Source organism: Prosopis cineraria, unplaced genomic scaffold, assembly GCF_029017545.1.
Source record: "Prosopis cineraria cultivar Desert tree isolate PC_DT_omini unplaced genomic scaffold, ASM2901754v1 PC11, whole genome shotgun sequence".
Taxonomy (NCBI): Eukaryota; Viridiplantae; Streptophyta; class Magnoliopsida; order Fabales; family Fabaceae; genus Prosopis; species Prosopis cineraria.
The window spans coordinates 21,357,950-21,377,577 of NW_026555342.1; the positions used below are offsets into that span (position 1 = coordinate 21,357,950).

The window sequence follows — 19,628 nt, forward strand, 5'->3', positions numbered from 1 at the left end:
AGATATAAAGATAGAATCAAAAATAAAATAGAAATAAAAATTTTATAAGTAAAAAAAACATATAAATATATAATTTCAATTAATAAAAAAAAGTGAGGTGAATAAGGAGTAGTTAGTATAGTGACAGGCAAAAACTTATATACTGTACAGGGAGATGGGATGAAATGATACACTTGACACCTTGTTTGAATAAAAGGTCCAATAAAACTATTTTAGCCCCTATTTCTCTTTCTTTTATTTGGTTCCATCTTTTCTTTCTTTCTCTAGTGACAGATAACATCAAAAACACTAAGGTATGAACACTGAGAACACAAATGCAGGAGAAGGTTGAAGAGAACGCTGAAATAAGAGTAAAGGTGAGATGGTCTAAGTCTAAGGTCTGAATGTTTGAGACTCGAGGTCACTTGGGTCTGCAAGTTGAAGGAAGCAAAACTGGAGAAGAGAACACAAGATTGAAGGATAGAAGGCAGTCTGAGCTTTGTCTGTGTTTTTTTTTATTTTTTTTTTTTTATGACCTTAAAACCATGTCATTTTTTAGGGGAAGAATATAAAACATTCAACTTGCCCAGCCCACTTGACATGTGGGGTTGATCCATGTTGATCCTAAGTCACTCGAGTTAGCCAATGCCATCTTAATATAGAAACCAGACTGAACACATAGCTGAGTTGCCAGTTCACCGGTTTAACTGGTGGGTCCAGTCTAATTTGGTTTTGCAAACAATGGCCAAAAGCTCTCACCAACGCCTAGATCATGATCAATAAATTCAAGAAAACTTGTATAATATACCGTAGCAATCATACTGCACATATACCTCAAAATCAACCCTCAACTCCTTAATCTCAAAAATAACAAAGGGAGGTTCTCAGTATTGCATATATCAACAACCATTCTTTTACAAATAACATTTATCACACTTGCACTATATTTTCAGCCGTACTTAAATTAATAATCAAATCACAATGGATGCATCTAAGGGCCCAAAATACAATTAATCATTACATAATGCAAATGGTGTAGGTATAATTAAAATCATGCTGCTAGTTGGCAATATCATAAATAATTACATATGTAACTCATAATAACAAAGGCCTATGGTAGGACTCAATGTTCCTAAGCCTCCAGAGCTTTTCCTTTATCCTAATTTGAGCTAGTGCATATAAAATATTAAGATAAGGGTGAATACAATTACTTAGTATAACCAAGATACACATAATCTATGCAAATGTGAATCAATTGATTATAAAGCATGCAAAGTGTACACATAACATGTATTATGTCATAATTATAATAAACATGATTGTGTGCTTTGCTTACAAGAAGTCTTTTTATGCACTCCTCTCTTTCTAGCCTTAGATAAAATGCATGGTGAGAATTGCTCACTTCCTAGCCACTGTACCATTTTCCATGGGATATGTTCCCCTGTTAGCATAGGTTAAAGTTTTGGTGATTTATTGATAAGGGGAAGAGAATGTCAAGATGAGGCAAAGGATAATTGGAAGTGGAAATGGGACAAGGGTAAGCACATATAGGTTATTGATTGTTCCAATACTTATCATAAGGCATCTCTACTACTACTCCACCGAAACTAAGAAGAGGTGGTTAAATTATTAATTTTAATTTTTTCTAAAAATATAATAAACTTATGATTTTACCCCTACTTAAATGAAAATTTTAAAATTTATATTATGTTCTTTCTTATAGTTAATGAGTCTAAATAAAAATAATATTGAAAAAACGTAATACTTTATCAACTACCTTATATTAAAAATCAAAGAATCCTTTTAAAAAGAGCTTTATAATAAGGATTAAAGAGTGCATTTCTAGAGAGAGAAACTTTTCGGCAGCTAAGCTTCAGATGACAATGTGGGGCAATATGGATTTTCTTTTCAGCTATATAATACAGTTGCCTAGTTGAGATTCAGATGTTATATATTGGATAATGATTAAATGCTTTGAGGATCTTGACATGGGAAGTGGATTTGATGAAAAGATAGACCTTAAGGAAACGAAAAGGAAGAGAAGTGGGAAGATGAGAGGAGAATAGTCCCACATCATATAATGTAATTAATGAGAAAAATGGGAAGGAGTTCTATAACTAATGAAGAGAGAAAATTTTAAATCCATTATTATTTCACATAATCATATACGGTATATATAATCAATTATTACGGAATTCTGATCTTACTTTCTTTATTTCTGTGCTCATATCACCATCTTACAATGAATCGAAAATTTTGGGTTTAAAAAAAAAAGGAAAAAGAAAAGGGATATCATCTTTGATACGTATAATCTTGGTATATCTTTAAACAGCCGAATTAAAAAGGTCAAACAAGCAACAATTATTCATATATATATATATATATATATAATGTAATATTGTATTCTAATTTTCATCAAGGTGTCTGAGGAATAGGGTTGTCATCTTTTGATGTTGTCATATTTTAGTTCAAAATGTTGTTAAAATCAGACTAGACTAGCGGGTTCAATCAATCTAGCCAAGAAAAACAGATATGATCAGATCAGGGTACAAAAATGGAGAAAAGTGATCAAGTCAAGACTAGTCAGAACTAAATTAAATCCTGTGAAAAATCGGTCAAAATCATTTTTTTAAGAACCCAAAATTATGGTATTTTATTTTTTTTGGTAAACTTATTTTATTATAAATATTTTAGTTAATTTTTAAATTTGATTTTTATTTTTTAAATGAAAATAATTATGTATATGATTGAAAGTTATTATGAAAAGTAATTTTGTTTTTTTTTTTGTATTGATTGGCTCGGAAAGAATCCCTCTCTAACACTTTTAATATTTCAATAATTATCTTATTTTTAGAAAGGTATGAAAATGCATTGATATTTTCTTTTTAATTATGATTTTTTAGAAAGGTATAAAGATGTTTCATTATTTTTATCACTATTTATTTTATTTTATAGAGAAATTAACAGTTTCTCTCTATTTTAATGTTAAGTCAAACTATAAAATTAATATCACTCGCTAATTGTTTTTTCTAATTTTATATTTTAGAGAGGAATAAATGATATTTAACTCTCTAATTCATATTTTTGTATTAGTGAATCACAAGATATAGTATAATAAAGATCAGGTAGAAGGCACTAAAGAATATGACCGATATTGATAAAGTTGGCTACTCTGCATGAAGGTGGGGGAAAAAAGCCCCAACATCAACATTAAACATAAATAACAATAAGTGACTTCAAAATCGGGGAAAAAAAAAGAAAAAAAAAAAAACAAAGTAGCTTGGTGTGGCAAACAAAGTGAAAGAAAGCAGAGGTGAGGAGACGAGTTCAATGTCATTGGTCCATTTAAAAATCTTGGACGAATTAATGGGGTTGGATTTTATATTTTTCCTTGTTGAACTTGATATCACATCATTTTGAGTTAAAAAAAAAAAAACAAAGAAAAACTAGCGGCCCATCAGATTCGTGATTTAGTAAGGTTTTGTTGGATATGAGTGATTTATAGATAAATGCTTCATTTATTTATGAAATTACACCCTTTTATTTAAATTTTACTCCTTTCAAACTTATATGACTATTTTTTATATATTTTATTTAAATCATGTTATCTTAATCGAGAATGGATTGACATTGGTTCAACTACAGTTGAACTATTGACCATTAAATTATTATTTCAATTGGTTTAATGGCTAATATAAAATTTAGTGCCTTGATTGTTTTAGAAGAACATGGTAGTCAATATGTGTACATATATTGTATCAGTGGCAGCATTAGAACCTAGAATCAAGGGGTGCAAAATAACTTAATTTAAAAATTAATATTTTTTTAAAAATCACAATTTAAATAATTAAAAAGAATAATTATGCTAAGACTAAAATTGTAATAATATAAGTAGATTAATAATCATTTTTCTTTTAGAAAATTATATTAAACATGTTAATATGATCTTTATATGATTGTGATTAAAATATTATATATCTAATAAGGTTTTTACTCCAAATATTATATATTTAGTTCAGAGAGGGAAAAATATCAAAAGTAGGGGTATAAAGTTACAAAATTTACATATCTTACTTAGAATTTGATTCATTATCATTATTATTCTTATTCCAGGCTAAATTATCTTTTTTCCATCTTTGAATTAGTTGTGTATTTTATTGGTCATTTCAAAACTTTAATTGTACTAATTAAAAATTTCTTTTTAACTATCTTCATAAATACAACATGAGGATAAATAAATTTGATCCTTGCATGTATCGCAATTTAGTTGGGATTTGTTTACCGTTTACTCTTGGAATCTTAGGTGAGATAATTTTTATTATGGGCAAAGCCTACTCCTTATGTTATATATATATATATATATATATATATAAAGAACCTGTACATAATGTTAGAATTAGTTTGGCTTTCACTTTTGCCCTTTATTTAATATCACTTTGCTCTTTATATATACTCCCTCCATCTCTATAAATAAAATATTTTTAATTAAATTATGTAAATTAATAAAAATTAGTTATCTAATTAAAAGTATAAAAACATTTAAATTTTGCCCCTAATTATTATAAATAAAAAATAAATATTTTTTAAAAGTAAATTAATGAGAGTATTTATCTTTTTATCTTTTCAATTTAATAAAGGTATAATAATTCATTCATTAAAAATATGTTAACAATCTCTTATATTTAATAATAAAAAAAATTTACAAAATTTTTTATATATAGAGACGAATGGAGTATATATAAAAAATTTACGAATAAGCTTTGAGACTCAAAAAATACTTTTAAAAATACTTATAAATTCTTCGTCAACAAAATCATACATAAACAATGAGATTTGAACTTCAATTTTACAAATTACTGCATTTAATTGAGACAAGTAATGAGACACGTGTACATACAAAACTTGAAGGAGCCAGGTTGAATTGAATGAGTGGGCCCAACATAGTGAATAGTGCAAGGCCTATTGCATGAATTCTTAAATGCGGTGCATGTGCAGCAAGGTAAAAGGCCCCACTAGCCATAAATAAATACGTGACTAAGCAAATGAATGAATGAGAGCCTTCAGGCATTTAGCCTCAAATCAGGAACCACTTATCATTTGTTTATCATCCTCGTATGTCCTTGGAAGCATTGTTACTAATCACTTTTCAGGTCACTGACTCTCTTGTGTTAAATTTGTGTGAAGCTTAAAATTGTGGAGGACCCACCTCTTGTCTTATTCATTCTCTTCTCAAGCTTTGGTTGCTTTCTTTAATTTTACGTGACAGGGACTTTATGGGCATTCATTTTGTGAAGTTTAAGCAACACACATGTGGACACTGATGAATTTGGCAATGTTACCTATGATTCTTTTCACCAATTATTTTAAAAAAAAAAAACTTCATATCACAATATATAATGTTTTTTAAAAAATTTATTTGGTCTAAAATACTTCCTTCATTTTTGAATATAAGAGAAACTAACTTGTTCTATTTGTTTTTATTTACAAGAGAAATTACAAATTTCTAAAAGCATTAATCACATTTTTTTTCTCAAATTATCCTTCATAAAGTTAATATTTATTTTTACTAAATAAATTTTTTTAATTAATTATAGGGATATTTTAATCCAATTTTTTAAATTTTAAATATATTATTATATTTAAAAAAAATTTTTAAACTGTGCGAATTTGTTATTCTCTTCTATATTTAAAAACGGAAGAAGTATAGGGTAATATTAGATAGTTTTCATAATTATTTTTTTCAATACATCCCTATTTCATTTATTATTTTTTTAAAAAAGAATACATTAAAATTTTAATTATTATTATTAAAATATTTATATATAATATTTAATGAAAGTATAATTACAAATAGATAAAACGTAATAAATGATCCCTATAATTTTATTATATTTTGTTATTAATTTCTGCATTTACTTTCATTGCTTCAGGTCCCCATAGTCTTTCCTACTTGCAATATTAGTCCTTTTATTTGTAACTATGCCCATGGAGATGATGATATAACACTAACCATATTAAATTATCTGACATGCAATTAATATCATTCAGTTGCAAATCAAACAAAAGATAGGTTTTATTTCGATCAACTTAACCACTAAAGTTAAATCTTAATACAATCGAGACAACAATTGCATTTAATCATTCATACAGTCCTATTGAAATGAACGACGGTAATTATTACTGTGTTTGTTTATAGAGAGACACGTTAATAATAGTCAAACGTCAAATCGAATCGTATGTACTAGAAGATTACGTGTAATTAAAACCCCATGTGAATGATTCTCATAATCAGCACAAACTCATATTTTTTAACACAATATCAATGTAGCGCCGATTGCATCATTGGACTCTACCCTTTTCCTCTTTTGTTTTTCACAAATAACTAATTTAATTGTTTACACCTAATGAGGTTTAATTTCAAACAAAAATCTCTCTTTACGTCGGGACCACTCCCAAAAAAAAAAAAAAACTCTCCAGTGAGTCTTAAATCTCTGTACAATGAACAGCCAAAAGTTTTTCAAAAAAAATTGAAAATTTAGGATCATTATGGATTTTGTTTCGAATATTTACCACTACACACATCTAGGGATTGTTTGATAGTGTTCCAATTTTTTTTTTAAATGCAGTTTTGTAGTGTAGTCTTTAGAATTGTTTATGTAGAACAAATTAAAGCAAAAGGAAAATATGTTTGATTATATTAATTTGAAAATAGTTAAAAAAAATTGAGTGATAGTGATAGTCACTAGTAGTTAATAATGATGGCTTATAATAGTCACAATTGAAGGCAATATCTAATAGTTGAATGTAGTGTGCTTTAGAAAAAAAATGAAAACAACTATAATATATTTTCAATTTTTTGGTTTTAAAAACAAGAAATAAAGATGATTTTAGAAATATTTAAATTCAAAAACTTACTAAAATGAGTTTTTTTATTTTAAAAATAGAAAAAAATTTGAAAACAAAAAATGTTGGATATTATAAAATATTAATGAATATTTCAAAAAAATTATTATAAATTAATAATATTAATTATTTTTTAAATAAATTTATGTTGTAACCTATAATGTCTTTTTATTACCCAATTTTGAGATATTGGATATAAAAGACAGTATTTGCCACATGTTTTAAATGAACGTTTAAGATAGGCTCTCTCTCCTCCTCTATAACATTGCTTCAATGCTGGTAATGCTTAAGTCTATTTAGGAAATTTTTGTTGCTTTGTGTCTCTACTTTTTGCAGGAATAATCTATTTAATTATAAGAAGTTGCCTTGCAATCAATCCGATGTGAAGGAATAATTTTTAAGAATAATATTTTTGAACACGATTCAGATTATGATTTTACTCTCACAATTGCCAACAAAACAAACAGGCTCAATGCAATTTGATTTGCAAGGTTGAATACTTTCCTTTTTTTTATGGCAACTTTATCAACATCAATGTGTTAATCTATAATACTCGTATTTTAAAATAATACTTTTTAATAGAGTTTATGTGAATTAATTAAGGTGGAAATAGTTAAAATAGTTAACAATCTGAAAATTTTAAAAAAATGGCAATATATTTGAAAAATTACTTTCCTAGAAGTGTAAGTGGGGTCAATTTTCTGTAGTTTGAGATAAATTAAATGGAAGTATTTGTATAAAAAAAAAATAGAGGTATTTCTCAAATAGGTCGTGCTTAGGATCAAGTAAAAAGATTTTAATTTATATTAAAGACTATTGGGAGTAATAATTTGTGTTATTTATAAATTATTACTAATATGATTTCTTAAATTTAATTTGTACAATGTAAATATAAAAATTTAATTAAATCAAATGGATATTATTCATTTATTATTTTACTTTGAAAAATACAGTACTTCATACCTCAATGATTTGGAATCCCTTTCATTAATACAATCAAAACTTTGATTTATTTTTTTGTTTAAAGTAAAATAATATTTTTTCTTGGCCAAAAAAATTTTCCATTTTTCATTTAATGATAATTTCATTAATTTTTTTAAAAAATTAAGGATTAATTATTAGGGAATTTTAGTCAAAATTTTCATATTTAACCGATAATTATTATAATTAATCAATTTTTTAAATTATTTATTTATATCATTTAAATATTCTCTTTATTTAAAAATGTAAGGCATTTTTTGAGGAATTATATGTTAAAAAATGTAAGACTTTTTTAGTTTTTTTAGGTGTAATCATTATCTTTTTTTTAAAAAGTGTCTCTATTGATAATGACTTTATATTTATTATAAGGTGTTTAATAGAATTAAATATAAAAAGATATAGTTAGTTAAAAAATAGATAACTACTTTATTGGAAGGTGAGATTTGATTAAAAATACTTATATTTTTAAATGGAGGGAGTATGTTTCGTAACTTGCATTTATGTTTTTTTGGGGCTTAGATTTTCTAAACCCTTCTTTCTTATTATATTTTTTTTTATCATTTTGTGTCTAAGATATTTGAAGCTGAACCATGATTATTTGTCTATATTATTTTGCCTCATAATAACTTGGCTAGAGCCGGTAATTTGGGCCGAGCCCGACGGGCCAGCCCGAAACCACCCGAAAAATTTAGGGCCAAGCCCGAAAAAAAATTATTTTTTTATTGTTCGGGCCTATTCGGGCGGCCCGAATAGGCCCGAGGAAATTCGGGCCAAGCCCGATCGGGTTCGGGCTTGGCCCGAATACCCGAAAAAAAATAATTTTTTAAAAAAATATATAAAATATGATAAAAATTAATTAATTTTTAAAATTTTATATCATTTTATATCAAAATACTATATATATAAGTGTTTTAATGTAGTTATTTTTTTAAAAAAATTAAAATAGTTATATTTCATATTTTTATTATTTTTAATCAATAAAATATCTCAAAATAATATTTAAAATATATTTTAATATTGATTTTAATATTTTAAGACCCAGTTTTTGTTAAAAAAAATTTTGAGTCCTATAAATCATTTGCATGTGAAAAAATAATTTTATATTTTTTATAAATTAAGAGAATTAATTTTAAAGTAAAAATAAAATTGAAAATAATTTTAAAAATAAAATTTAGGCATGCACGAATTTCTGACTCTACTACTAGATAAACATAATAAATAGAATAATATTCTTGAATAATTACTTGGTTATTGTCCATGCTAGATTTGGTTAAAAATTAAGAGTAAACTAGAGTAAGAATTCCTTTTATATAAGAGTTAAACAATATAAAAAGTTAAAGAAAAGTGATTTCAAAAAAAATAATATTTTACTCATAATTAAATAATTTTTTATATAATATAATGATGGCAATTTTTTTATATTCATAAAAATGAAAAGTATAATTTACCTAAAAGTTATTTAAAACTTTGAACTAATTGAAATAATAATTTTAAGTTAGTAGTCTAACTGTGATTGAATTGGGATCAGCTTAATCATAATTAAAATAATATAATTTAATTAAAATATATAAAATATTTATATATGACTATGATAAGAGCAATATTTAAACAATTAAGACATTAATTTACAAGTAAAGGAAACATTCATGAATAAATTATACATAATACAATAAAATAATAACAGAGCTACTTAAATACAAAGTTGATAAATTATTTTTTATTTTATTCTTTTAAAATTAAGATAATATTTTACGATTAATAGAATTATTTAAAAATTAAAATTGGTTCAAAAATGCAGAAAAAATATTTTTAAAAAGTTTTGGGTATTCGGGCCAGCCCGAATAAGCCCGAAGCCCAAAGGTGTTAGGGCCGGGCTTGGCTATATGGGCTTTTTAGAAGGGGTAGGATACTTTAAGCCCGATCCGAATAAGCCTGATCTGAATTAAGCCCGATTCAAATAAGTCCGGCCCGCCTGAATTACCGGCTCTAAACTTGGCTTGTATTTTGTTGAATAACAATCCGAAGAGGCAGACAATAGTCAACCGCGCATGACATCTCTGATCTATGAACAACGATATGTCAGAGAGCTGACTCAGGTGGATGCACTATGCTGTTACATGTCTAATTTCAATGTCCTCGAACTTCAAAGCCCCTTACTTTCACAATAAATAAATAAATAAAATAATTTTTTTATTTTAAATTATAAAATATTTTTAAATAAAAATTTACATATCAATAAATTTTATTAAATAAATTTAATAATCTTATATTTTTAAAATAAAAATATAAATTTTTAAAAATATTTATCATTTAATATATTAAAAAATAAAAATTAATTATAAAAAAGGAAGAATAATATCAAAATTGAAGCATTTAATGAATTTTTAATTTACTTAAAGTTTCTTATATTTTAAAATAAAAAAACTTTTTTAAAATTATTTTATAATTTGAGATAGGAGGAGTATAAAAAATTACTCTCTCATTAAACATTTTAATCAAATCTTGTCCCATAAACTAATTAATTGTTTTTAAATCAATATCATTTTTGTAATTATTAAATAAAGGTATTTTACTTTGAAATAAATATAAAATAATTTATTTATTATGAATAATTTAAAAAAAACACATTAATTATATTTTGATAGATTTAAAGATATTTTATATTTTTAAACATCTAACTCATTAAAAAAATTAAATATATTGTATTTATATTTTTGATCGGCAGTAATACTTCCTCCTGTTATCTATCTGTCCAAACATTTTATCTTCCACATGCAATCCTTTACCCTCTTCATGAAAAATTATAAAAAGGTAAAATTGAAAGAAAATAACTTTTTTACATAGTAATTTATAAGAAGATCAATTTTCTCTAATGAGTACTGATGTATTTTTTCTTATTCTATTTATAAGTCACTTTTAATATTTTCATCAGAATAAAAAAAATATTAAACCTCATTAATTTTGTCTAAAAATTCAACAAGTTTTCATCTTTATTTTTATTAAATATACTTACTCTAAAAATAAAATACTCTAATATTTAATAATCTTTTTAACATTGAATAGGAACAAAAGAGTAAAAATAAATATAATAATCATTGAAATGTTTTATAAATATGATCAAAATAAATATTCTTTCTCTGCTTTATGAATAAAATCAGAGGAGTATACATATAGATAGGAACATTGTAGCGAAGATTGAGCCAACCCAATCAATTGAACTGGTATGTTATTGAATTAATGTATTTACTAGTTTAAAAAAAATTATTTTGTTCATAATTAATTTAACTATAGATCATGAACCTTTTAACTAGCAACTTGACCATTTCAATCAACACTCATCAGTACACGTGAAAGCAAAAGCGACTCTTCTTTTTCCTTTCATTGAGTTCTTTATTTTCTCTTTTGTTTTTTTTGTTTTTGGCCCCCTCGCTTCTTCGAATTATATTCTCTGACACTCACGGGTCTCTCTTACCTCAAATTTTTTTCTTAGCTGCATATTTCCAAACCCATCACTCTTAACAAACATTCACAACTCAGTCTCAACCTCGTCGTCTTCTTCAACATTCTCACCAACCATACACACACCACAATCCAGACCCATGTCTCTCTCTCCTCCTCCTCCTTCGTCCTTGTTGTTTCTATTCGTTTGTCTCTTCCTTCTCTCCATTTTCACAGAGCCTCTCTGCTCCTCCCAATCACTGACCAACTCTTCCTCCTCCGGCCATCCCCGCCGTCGTAGTAGTAATCATCGCCAGCTCTCAGTCGACTACTACTCCAAGTCCTGCCCTGACATTGAAAACCTCGTCGGCGCCGTCACCTCTCAGCAGTTCAAGCTCACTCCGGTCTCTGCTCCGGCCACCATCAACCTCTTCTTCCATGACTGCTTCGTGGAGGTAAGCTAATATTGATCTCAATATTCGATGTTGCTGGTAATGTGGATTGATCGATGAAGTAGTAGTGAAGGATTGTTGAATAATGGGGTTGGCTATGTACATGTGTGTGTATATGTAGGGTTGTGATGCGTCGATATTGGTGGCGTCGAAGGGCGGAGGGAAGGCGGAGAAGGAGGCGGAGCAGAACAGAGATCTGAGAGAAGAAGGGTTCGAGACAGTGAGGAAGGCGAAGGAATTAGTGGAGAGTAAGTGCCCAGGCGTTGTGTCTTGTGCTGATATTCTTGCCATCGCTGCCAGAGATTTTGTTCATTTGGTTAGTAATCTATCCATCTATCTCTTTATTACTCGCTTATCAAAATTAATATGTATTTTAGTAGAACTACTCTTTTATATGATTTAAAAATTTTAAAATATAAGATATTTTGATAAAAATAAAGTTTCATTAATTATACTTTTTCAATTCCTCTTTATTATATTTTCTCTCTTTTTTAATATTTCACACATAAAATTATATTAAATGAAAAGTATTTTTTAAAAATTTATATTGGTGTTTTAAATAAAAAAGATCTTAAAGTGAATTTAATAAACTTTATTAGTATGCATAATTTTAATAAAAAATGTCTAATAAATTTGGACGAAGGAAGTACAAAATAGTATTTATCAAAGTTTTTTGTTATATCCTTATTTATTACTGGATAAATTGGACTGTTAGTTGAAAAAAATTTGTGCTTAGAAAATATGAACCAAATTTTTTAAAATTTGAGAGTGTAGCTGGTTCATATCAACATATAAAAAATTTATTATTGATATGCAAAGAATTTGTTATTAAAATTAAAAAATTTACAATGAATTTATCATTGACATATAATGATATAATTATTAACAAATATAATAAATTAACTATAATGTAAAATATAATAAACGTTAAGCTGTTTGTTTGGTTTGGTCTGTTATATCTACAAAATGCTCATTATTATTTAACAACATTTATTAAGATTTAAGGGTAAAATTGGCAAAATGACTAATACTCTTATATTTATTAATTTTATTTCTTAATTTGCGTTTAATTACTACTTTTTTTTAGCCAAAATGTACAAGTACTTTAAAAAACTTATTCAATATAATTAAAAAGTTTAACCAATTAGTCCAAAAAACTCATCATGATTGTTAGAGCAGAATTCATGACTTTAACCATGTTTGTAAGGATTATTCTTACAAATTAATCTCATGAGAAACTTTTATTTGCCAGTCTCATGCATTCTCCGTTCTTAATCTTACAAGGGAGAATTAAAAGACTAAAAAGATTGAATTAAATTTAAAAGTATCAAAACATTTGGAAAATATAAAATAAGGGAAAAAAATTTTATAGTGAATTAGTCTATAAATTTGCTAAAAGTTACAAATAAAAATATGAGAGTAGTAAATAAGTGGAAACAAAACCAAAGAGACAGTAAAAAGTTTTAGTTGAACCAAGACAAATAACTAAAAAAACAGTTAGGCTTCTGGTATATAATTACTTATTTAGTCCTTCTATGTGCTCGCTGTCTGGGGAAAACAACACAAAAAGACAATATGTTCCACATTGGTCAAGGTTGGTCAGGATTCTAGATTGTTCAAAAATCAAAATCACTTATGTCAATTTAGGTCATAAATTAGTTCTTTATGCCCCTCTAAATAAGACTATGATAATTTGACTTCATATTAAAAGGAAAAATTAATTCTTTAATTTATGCCCCTTCTAAATAATCCTATGATAATTTAACTTCATATTAAAAGGCAACTTGGCCTTAATGTACTAATTACTAATTAATATTAAACTTCAGTTGCAGCAGAGAGCGGATTGTGTCATAAAATAATACTAGTGGATTTTATTTATTAATATTGTTCACAGTAACTTATTGTCATAAACAATGATTAATTGGGGCCTTAGGCTCTTAGCTAAAGTTTCCTCCAAATCAGCCCTATTCTTGTTTTACTTTTGGATTATTTTGGCACAACCATCAAACATTCATCATTGTTTATTTTGTCCCTCCCCCAATATTTTATACAAAATTGTAGTATTCATTACTAGTATATAGTATAATATAGGTTGATTGTATCCAAAAAAAAAAAAAGTAGCTTTGAGTTGTTCTAAACTTTATACTTTCTTCGTTTAAAATATAAGATATTTTTTAAAAAGTTAAATATTTAAAAATATAAGACATTTTTAATCTTTTAAGATATAATTATTATTTTTTCTAAAAGTATCCATGTTAATAATAATTTTATATTTATTATAGAGTGTTTAATAAGGATAAATATAAAAAGATAAGATTATTTTAAAAATAAAATTTAATTTATTAAGGGATAAGATTCTATTAAAAATAATTTATATTTTTAAATGGAGGAAGTATAATATATTAAATATTGATCATCATTTAAATCACTTTTATTTTATTATCAATCTAACCAACTATTATTATGTTTCAGTTTAGATCTTGGGATAAGTGAACACGTGTCTTGAGATCTATGTTTTATACGTCAATGCATATATTGACTCATGTATATATATATATTATAATAAAATATAATATAAAATTTATTTGAAATTGTATTATTTATGAATTAAAAATAGTATATTTTTTACATCATATAATTTATTTGAAATCATATACTCTTTTCGTCTAAAAATAAAAGATATTTTTAATCAAATTTTATCTCAATAAAATAGTTACCTACTTTTAAACTAATCCTATTTTTTTATATTTATTTCTATTAAATATTTTACAATAAATATAAAGTCATTCATCAATAAGGGCAGTTTAAAAAAAAAACAATAATTACACCTCAAAAGACTAAAAATGTCTTACATTTTTAAATATCAAACTTCTTAAAAAATATCTTATATTTTTTAATGGAGGGAGTAATTAATATATTAAATTCAAAAGAAGTCACGTTATTTTAAAAGCAACAAATAAATAATATACATATTATGTATATCTTTTATAACACATAGAAACCTTCGATTAAAAACAATTATATAATAAGAATTATTACCTCTCAACACCCTCTTATTTCCCTTCTTTCAACTAGTAATGCTAATGATGTTATGTAAAATTTGAACCACATTGAATAATCAAATTTCATTTCCAATTAGTAATTGCACTCAAATGCTCCATTATACAAACAAAAAACCCACAAATTAATAATACTAATTTTCGTAATGTAATTACAGGCAGGAGGGCCATATTACCAAGTAAAAAAGGGTCGATGGGATGGAAAAATATCAATGGCTTCAAGGGTTGGAAACAATCTTCCTCATGCTAATTCCACCGTTGATCAACTAATCAAGCTCTTCACCTCCAAAGGCCTAACCCTAGAAGAGATGGTTGCTCTCTCGGGTGCCCACACGATTGGGTTTGCCCATTGTAACCACTTCGTGACCCGGCTCTATAACTACCAGGCCAGGGGCCAACCCGACCCAAACATGGATCCGAAACTCATGTATGCATTGAGGATGTATTGCCCCAGCTATGGAGGTTCAGATGCTGTGGTTCCTTTTGATGCCACTACTCCATTCCTGTTCGACCATGCCTACTATGGGAACTTGCAGAAGAAGATGGGCTTGCTAGCCTCAGATCAAGCTTTGTTTTCAGATCCGAGAACGAAGCTGTTGGTCGAAGCTTTGGCAAAAGATAAGCAGAAGTTTTTCCAAGCTTTTGCGAGTGCAATGGAGAGAATGAGTTTAGTGAAGGTGAAGAGAGGGAAAAAGCATGGAGAGAAGAGGAGAGATTGTAGTATACATGTTTGACTATAATTCAATGTAGTACGTACACATGAAAAGAGCGAAGTTGTTCTCTGCTTTGCGTTCATATATTAAGGATTTTGTTTCTCATTTCATGTGAATTAAAGTCTCTATTTGTCATATTTAGGTGCTTGCATGATAAAGCATTTATTGGATTTCAAATCAATATTAATGCTTCTGGACACACTACTTGATGGTATTTATTTATTTTTTTTAAAAAACCCTCAAGTTAACCTGATGATTTTATTAAAAAAAGGATTAGAGTGCAAATATGCCTCGGACATTTCCAAGAAAGTGCATTTGACATCCTAACGTTTTAAAAAGTGTAATGTCACTTTAATATTTTTTTTAAAATTGGTACAATTTTGCTGTAGACTAATGATGCACACAAAAATCAAAGGAACATGGCAAGTGTACGAATTGCAATTATAGCTAATAACAAATCAAGGACAATCCTTTAGTGAATTAAGTAAATTGATAAATAGGCATTAAATTTTCAATTTTATTCACATTAAGCAAGCAAACTATAATAGTGAATGATTCAAATTTAAAATAAAAAAAATGTAAAGAAAGCAACTAAGATTTTGAAGCACTCAAAAGTCAATAAATGATTGGGAAAGCATTTTAATGTTCTAATCCCTCATTTGCTTCATTACACTCAACTTATCGATTAAATTGATTATAATTTTAGTTTTAAGGGTTGGAATACAAAAATTAATTTTGAATATCTTCTGATTATCCAAAATCCTTCTTAATTCTAACCCAACAATTCTTTACCAAAATTAGATTAAGAGCATTAATTTCAAATGCTTTCTAACTACTTAGGTCATTTAGGTATATTTTTGTTCTAGAGGCAAATTAACTATAATTAATCCTAAGCATTTAATTCCAATAGTCCAAACAGAAATTCCTTTCCCAAATTCATTCTATTCCTCCAAATTATCACTTACTAGTGGCCAATCATCAAGCAACACAAATAAAAACTAGAATTAAAACATAAAACATTCATTAATCACAAAGTAATAGATAAATCAAGATACAATCAGAGCAAATGAGTTCATAGGACTCTAGAGCATCAAGATTCAGCCACACATAGCTAAAAACAATCTCAAAACAACAGAATAATGGGACTAAATCAAATACATAGGAAAAAGAAGGATAAGAGTGAAGAAAAACTCAATGAAAGCGTGAATTGTGATGAGTTATCTTGATTCCAAGCTCCAAAATCATTCCAAGCACTCCAAAATCACCTCTGGACCTTCAGAGAACATAAAAACAAATCTCCCTTCAAAAACCCTAGTTTCCCTCTTTTATCAAATAGAAAAACTGAAACAGTGCGTTCTGGTGCAAATTCGTTGTAGTGCCCACTATAGCGAGCTCTATTTTTAGTTTAGAATTTGCCTTATAATATTGACCTGCTGTGTAACAGTTGCTGTAATGGGTGATCATTAAAGTCTAATTTCTTTGTTAAAATCATTATATTTTCCTTCCTCCACATCTTCTAAGCTTTTACAAGGGTTCTTAAAATTAAAATGACTCAAATTAATGAAAGAAATTATTGTAAAATAAAACAAAACACCATATTTACAAGATAAACTAACTAACACTAAAATAAACTCTAAACACAAGACAATTAACAAAAAAAGACTAGATGACTCTCTAATTAACCAATAAAACTCCTCAAAATACATGAAAATATAGAGAATCATCAATTAATAAAAGGACTTAACCATGTTGATTTGGTCAAATGGGCTTCACGCATGAATTTTTAATTATTGCCACCACTACTAAAAAATAGCGTATCATCCTCTATATAATTGTTATTACAAAAACTATTATATGGGTGAGGTAGGATTGGGGTCCGGAGAATATAACTATTATATTTATATAGTCTTTGGTTTTATATTGCAATATCCTCCTCCTTTTAGTCTCATAATTAGACTCGAATCCTAAGTAATTAGGGAAATGAGACAATAGTAAATATCAAATATAAAATTCTCATTGGTTAACAAATTGGGAACCCCAAGATTATAAATTTAAAGTCAAATCAAGTCTTGCAAAGAGGAAAATCAAAGTTCACAAATACGCGGAAACAAGTGATCATTTCATAAGTGAGTGCATTTGTGTAAGAATTTGAAATAAGAAAAATTCTGAAAAATTTTAAGGCATACGCCGTGGCTCGTTGGACATGTGCCACAGCGTGTTCGCCTCTGTGGTGCAAATGCATGAACTTTGATAGTGAGTTCTGCTGTCAATTTGACAGTTTGAGGGCCAACTTCCGACGCTCCCTAAATTTCCGTTCGACGTCTGAATGTCGTGAACTAGGAGTTTACGAAAAGCTCTTTCCAGGCTCTAACTAATGGCATTGGTCTCAGGCTCAAATTATTTTTAAAAACAAGAATTGGATACTCTTTTCAAAACTTACTCATTTACCTCAACTTTCACAAATTTCAAGTGTCATATCCCAAAATTAAGGACCAATGGCCACCGACACCAAATGACCACATACAACTCAACAAAATTAACTCGTGCAAAGCACCAAAACACAAGAAATATTTCTAAATCAAATTTTCACTACTCAACCCCTTAACTCAAAATTATAGGAAGGGCGAGTTTACCACAATTTTCATCAAGATTTCCTAAATTATCACATAATATGCACTACCTTTACTTGCATTAGTATTTTGGCCCTATCAACATAACACATAATAATCAACTCTCTCCCTAGGGCCTAAAATACCATTACAATTTACTTTTCTCTTAATACAAGTAAGAAACAAAAAGGAAAATCCTAGTTGGCAATCAAAATTGTCATATACATAAATTACCCAAAATAAAGAGGCCTATTAAAAATGATCATGATCCTAAGCCTCAGGTTATTTTCCTTTGTGCACACTTTTTGAGCTATTTCCTGAAATTTTGAAGATAACGGGGTGAGTATAACTACTCAGTAACCAAGGTCCAACTAGCCCATGCTAATGCATGACATCTAGTTTAAATGCAAGTGGCTATTAATATTAATACTCTAACCCATGTGAGACATTTGAAAACTTAATATTCACAGTTCAGCTCACATAATAGCAACTATTAGGAAAATATTGCTTTTAGCAATTTTCGTAGAGATAAAGTTGATCAAGCAAATTATTGACAAGCATAATAGCAGAAATTAATACTCAACTCAAAATTCCATCATTATGGACTCAATATAGACAACAAGTTCCTTTACTTACTATATGCATGATCACACCTCACTTATCACCTCCTTATTCCTTTGACACGAAACCGTGGGCTATAACTCAATGGGATAGTTTATATTCTTTGAATTCCCTAGCCTAAACACTTGTGAGGGGATTACCCGACCAAAGTGTATCCAACTCACTTATGGATCACAGTTTTCCCCATTTCTCACACTATAGGGTGTCATACACCCTAGACTAACTTTCTCATTGAATCGGTGGATAGCTAGTTAGGTTCGAGTCCATCATTGAACCAGTGGGACAGTAAGGATAGAATTAATCTAGGCAGTCCATCACATGGATGGGGCCTTACCACGTGGATTTCTCATCTACTTTGCTTCCTAGGCGAACTCCTGCCTCTCAAGATCATGCAATAGACATTCATGCCATAACTCACATATATACAATTCATAGAACTTCACATTATCATTTTTCATTGAACTTCATCATTACACAATCATTGGACTTCTCAAACACATTTTATGGAACTTCAAAACCCAATAAGTCATTGAACTCCCAAATCACAATCATTATACTTCACATTTTTAAAATCATTAAACTTCATCATTACACAATCATTGAACTTCTCAACATATTTCATGGAACTTCAAAGCCAAACAAGTTGTTGAACTCCCCAAATCACAATCATTGTACCTCACACTTTCAAAATTAGTGAACTTTTTTATTTTCAAACATCATTGAACTCCTCATAAACAAATATTCATTTTGCTTCTCAATTTGTAAAAATCATTGTACTCTCAATAAATATTAATACGAAAATCCACCACTATTCTTCTCAAGGAAAATTTTGCATTTTAAGACATAAAACTTACAAATTTAATCTAATGGATT

At 27.7% G+C, this 19,628-nt stretch overlaps 1 protein-coding gene across 1 annotated transcript; it reads left to right on the forward strand.

Moving 5' to 3' along the window:
• The first annotated feature begins 11,376 nt into the window (after nt 1-11,376).
• LOC129284779 (peroxidase 19-like) lies at nt 11,377-15,628 on the forward strand. Its single transcript, XM_054920256.1, has 3 exons — nt 11,377-11,756; nt 11,875-12,069; nt 14,971-15,628. Exons 1-3 carry the CDS (start codon nt 11,463-11,465, stop codon nt 15,544-15,546), a joined length of 1,065 nt encoding a protein of 354 aa, XP_054776231.1. The 5' UTR covers nt 11,377-11,462; the 3' UTR covers nt 15,547-15,628.
• The last annotated feature ends 4,000 nt before the right edge of the window (nt 15,629-19,628 follow it).

Coding starts and splice junctions, on each gene's coding strand:
- LOC129284779 (XM_054920256.1), top strand. CDS start 11,463: ATGTCTCTCTCTCCTCCTCCTCCTTCGTCCTTGTTGTTTCTATTCGTT. Junction 11,757..11,874: donor TCCATGACTGCTTCGTGGAG/GTAAGCTAATAT, acceptor GTGTATATGTAG/GGTTGTGATGCGTCGATATT. Junction 12,070..14,970: donor CCAGAGATTTTGTTCATTTG/GTTAGTAATCTA, acceptor ATGTAATTACAG/GCAGGAGGGCCATATTACCA.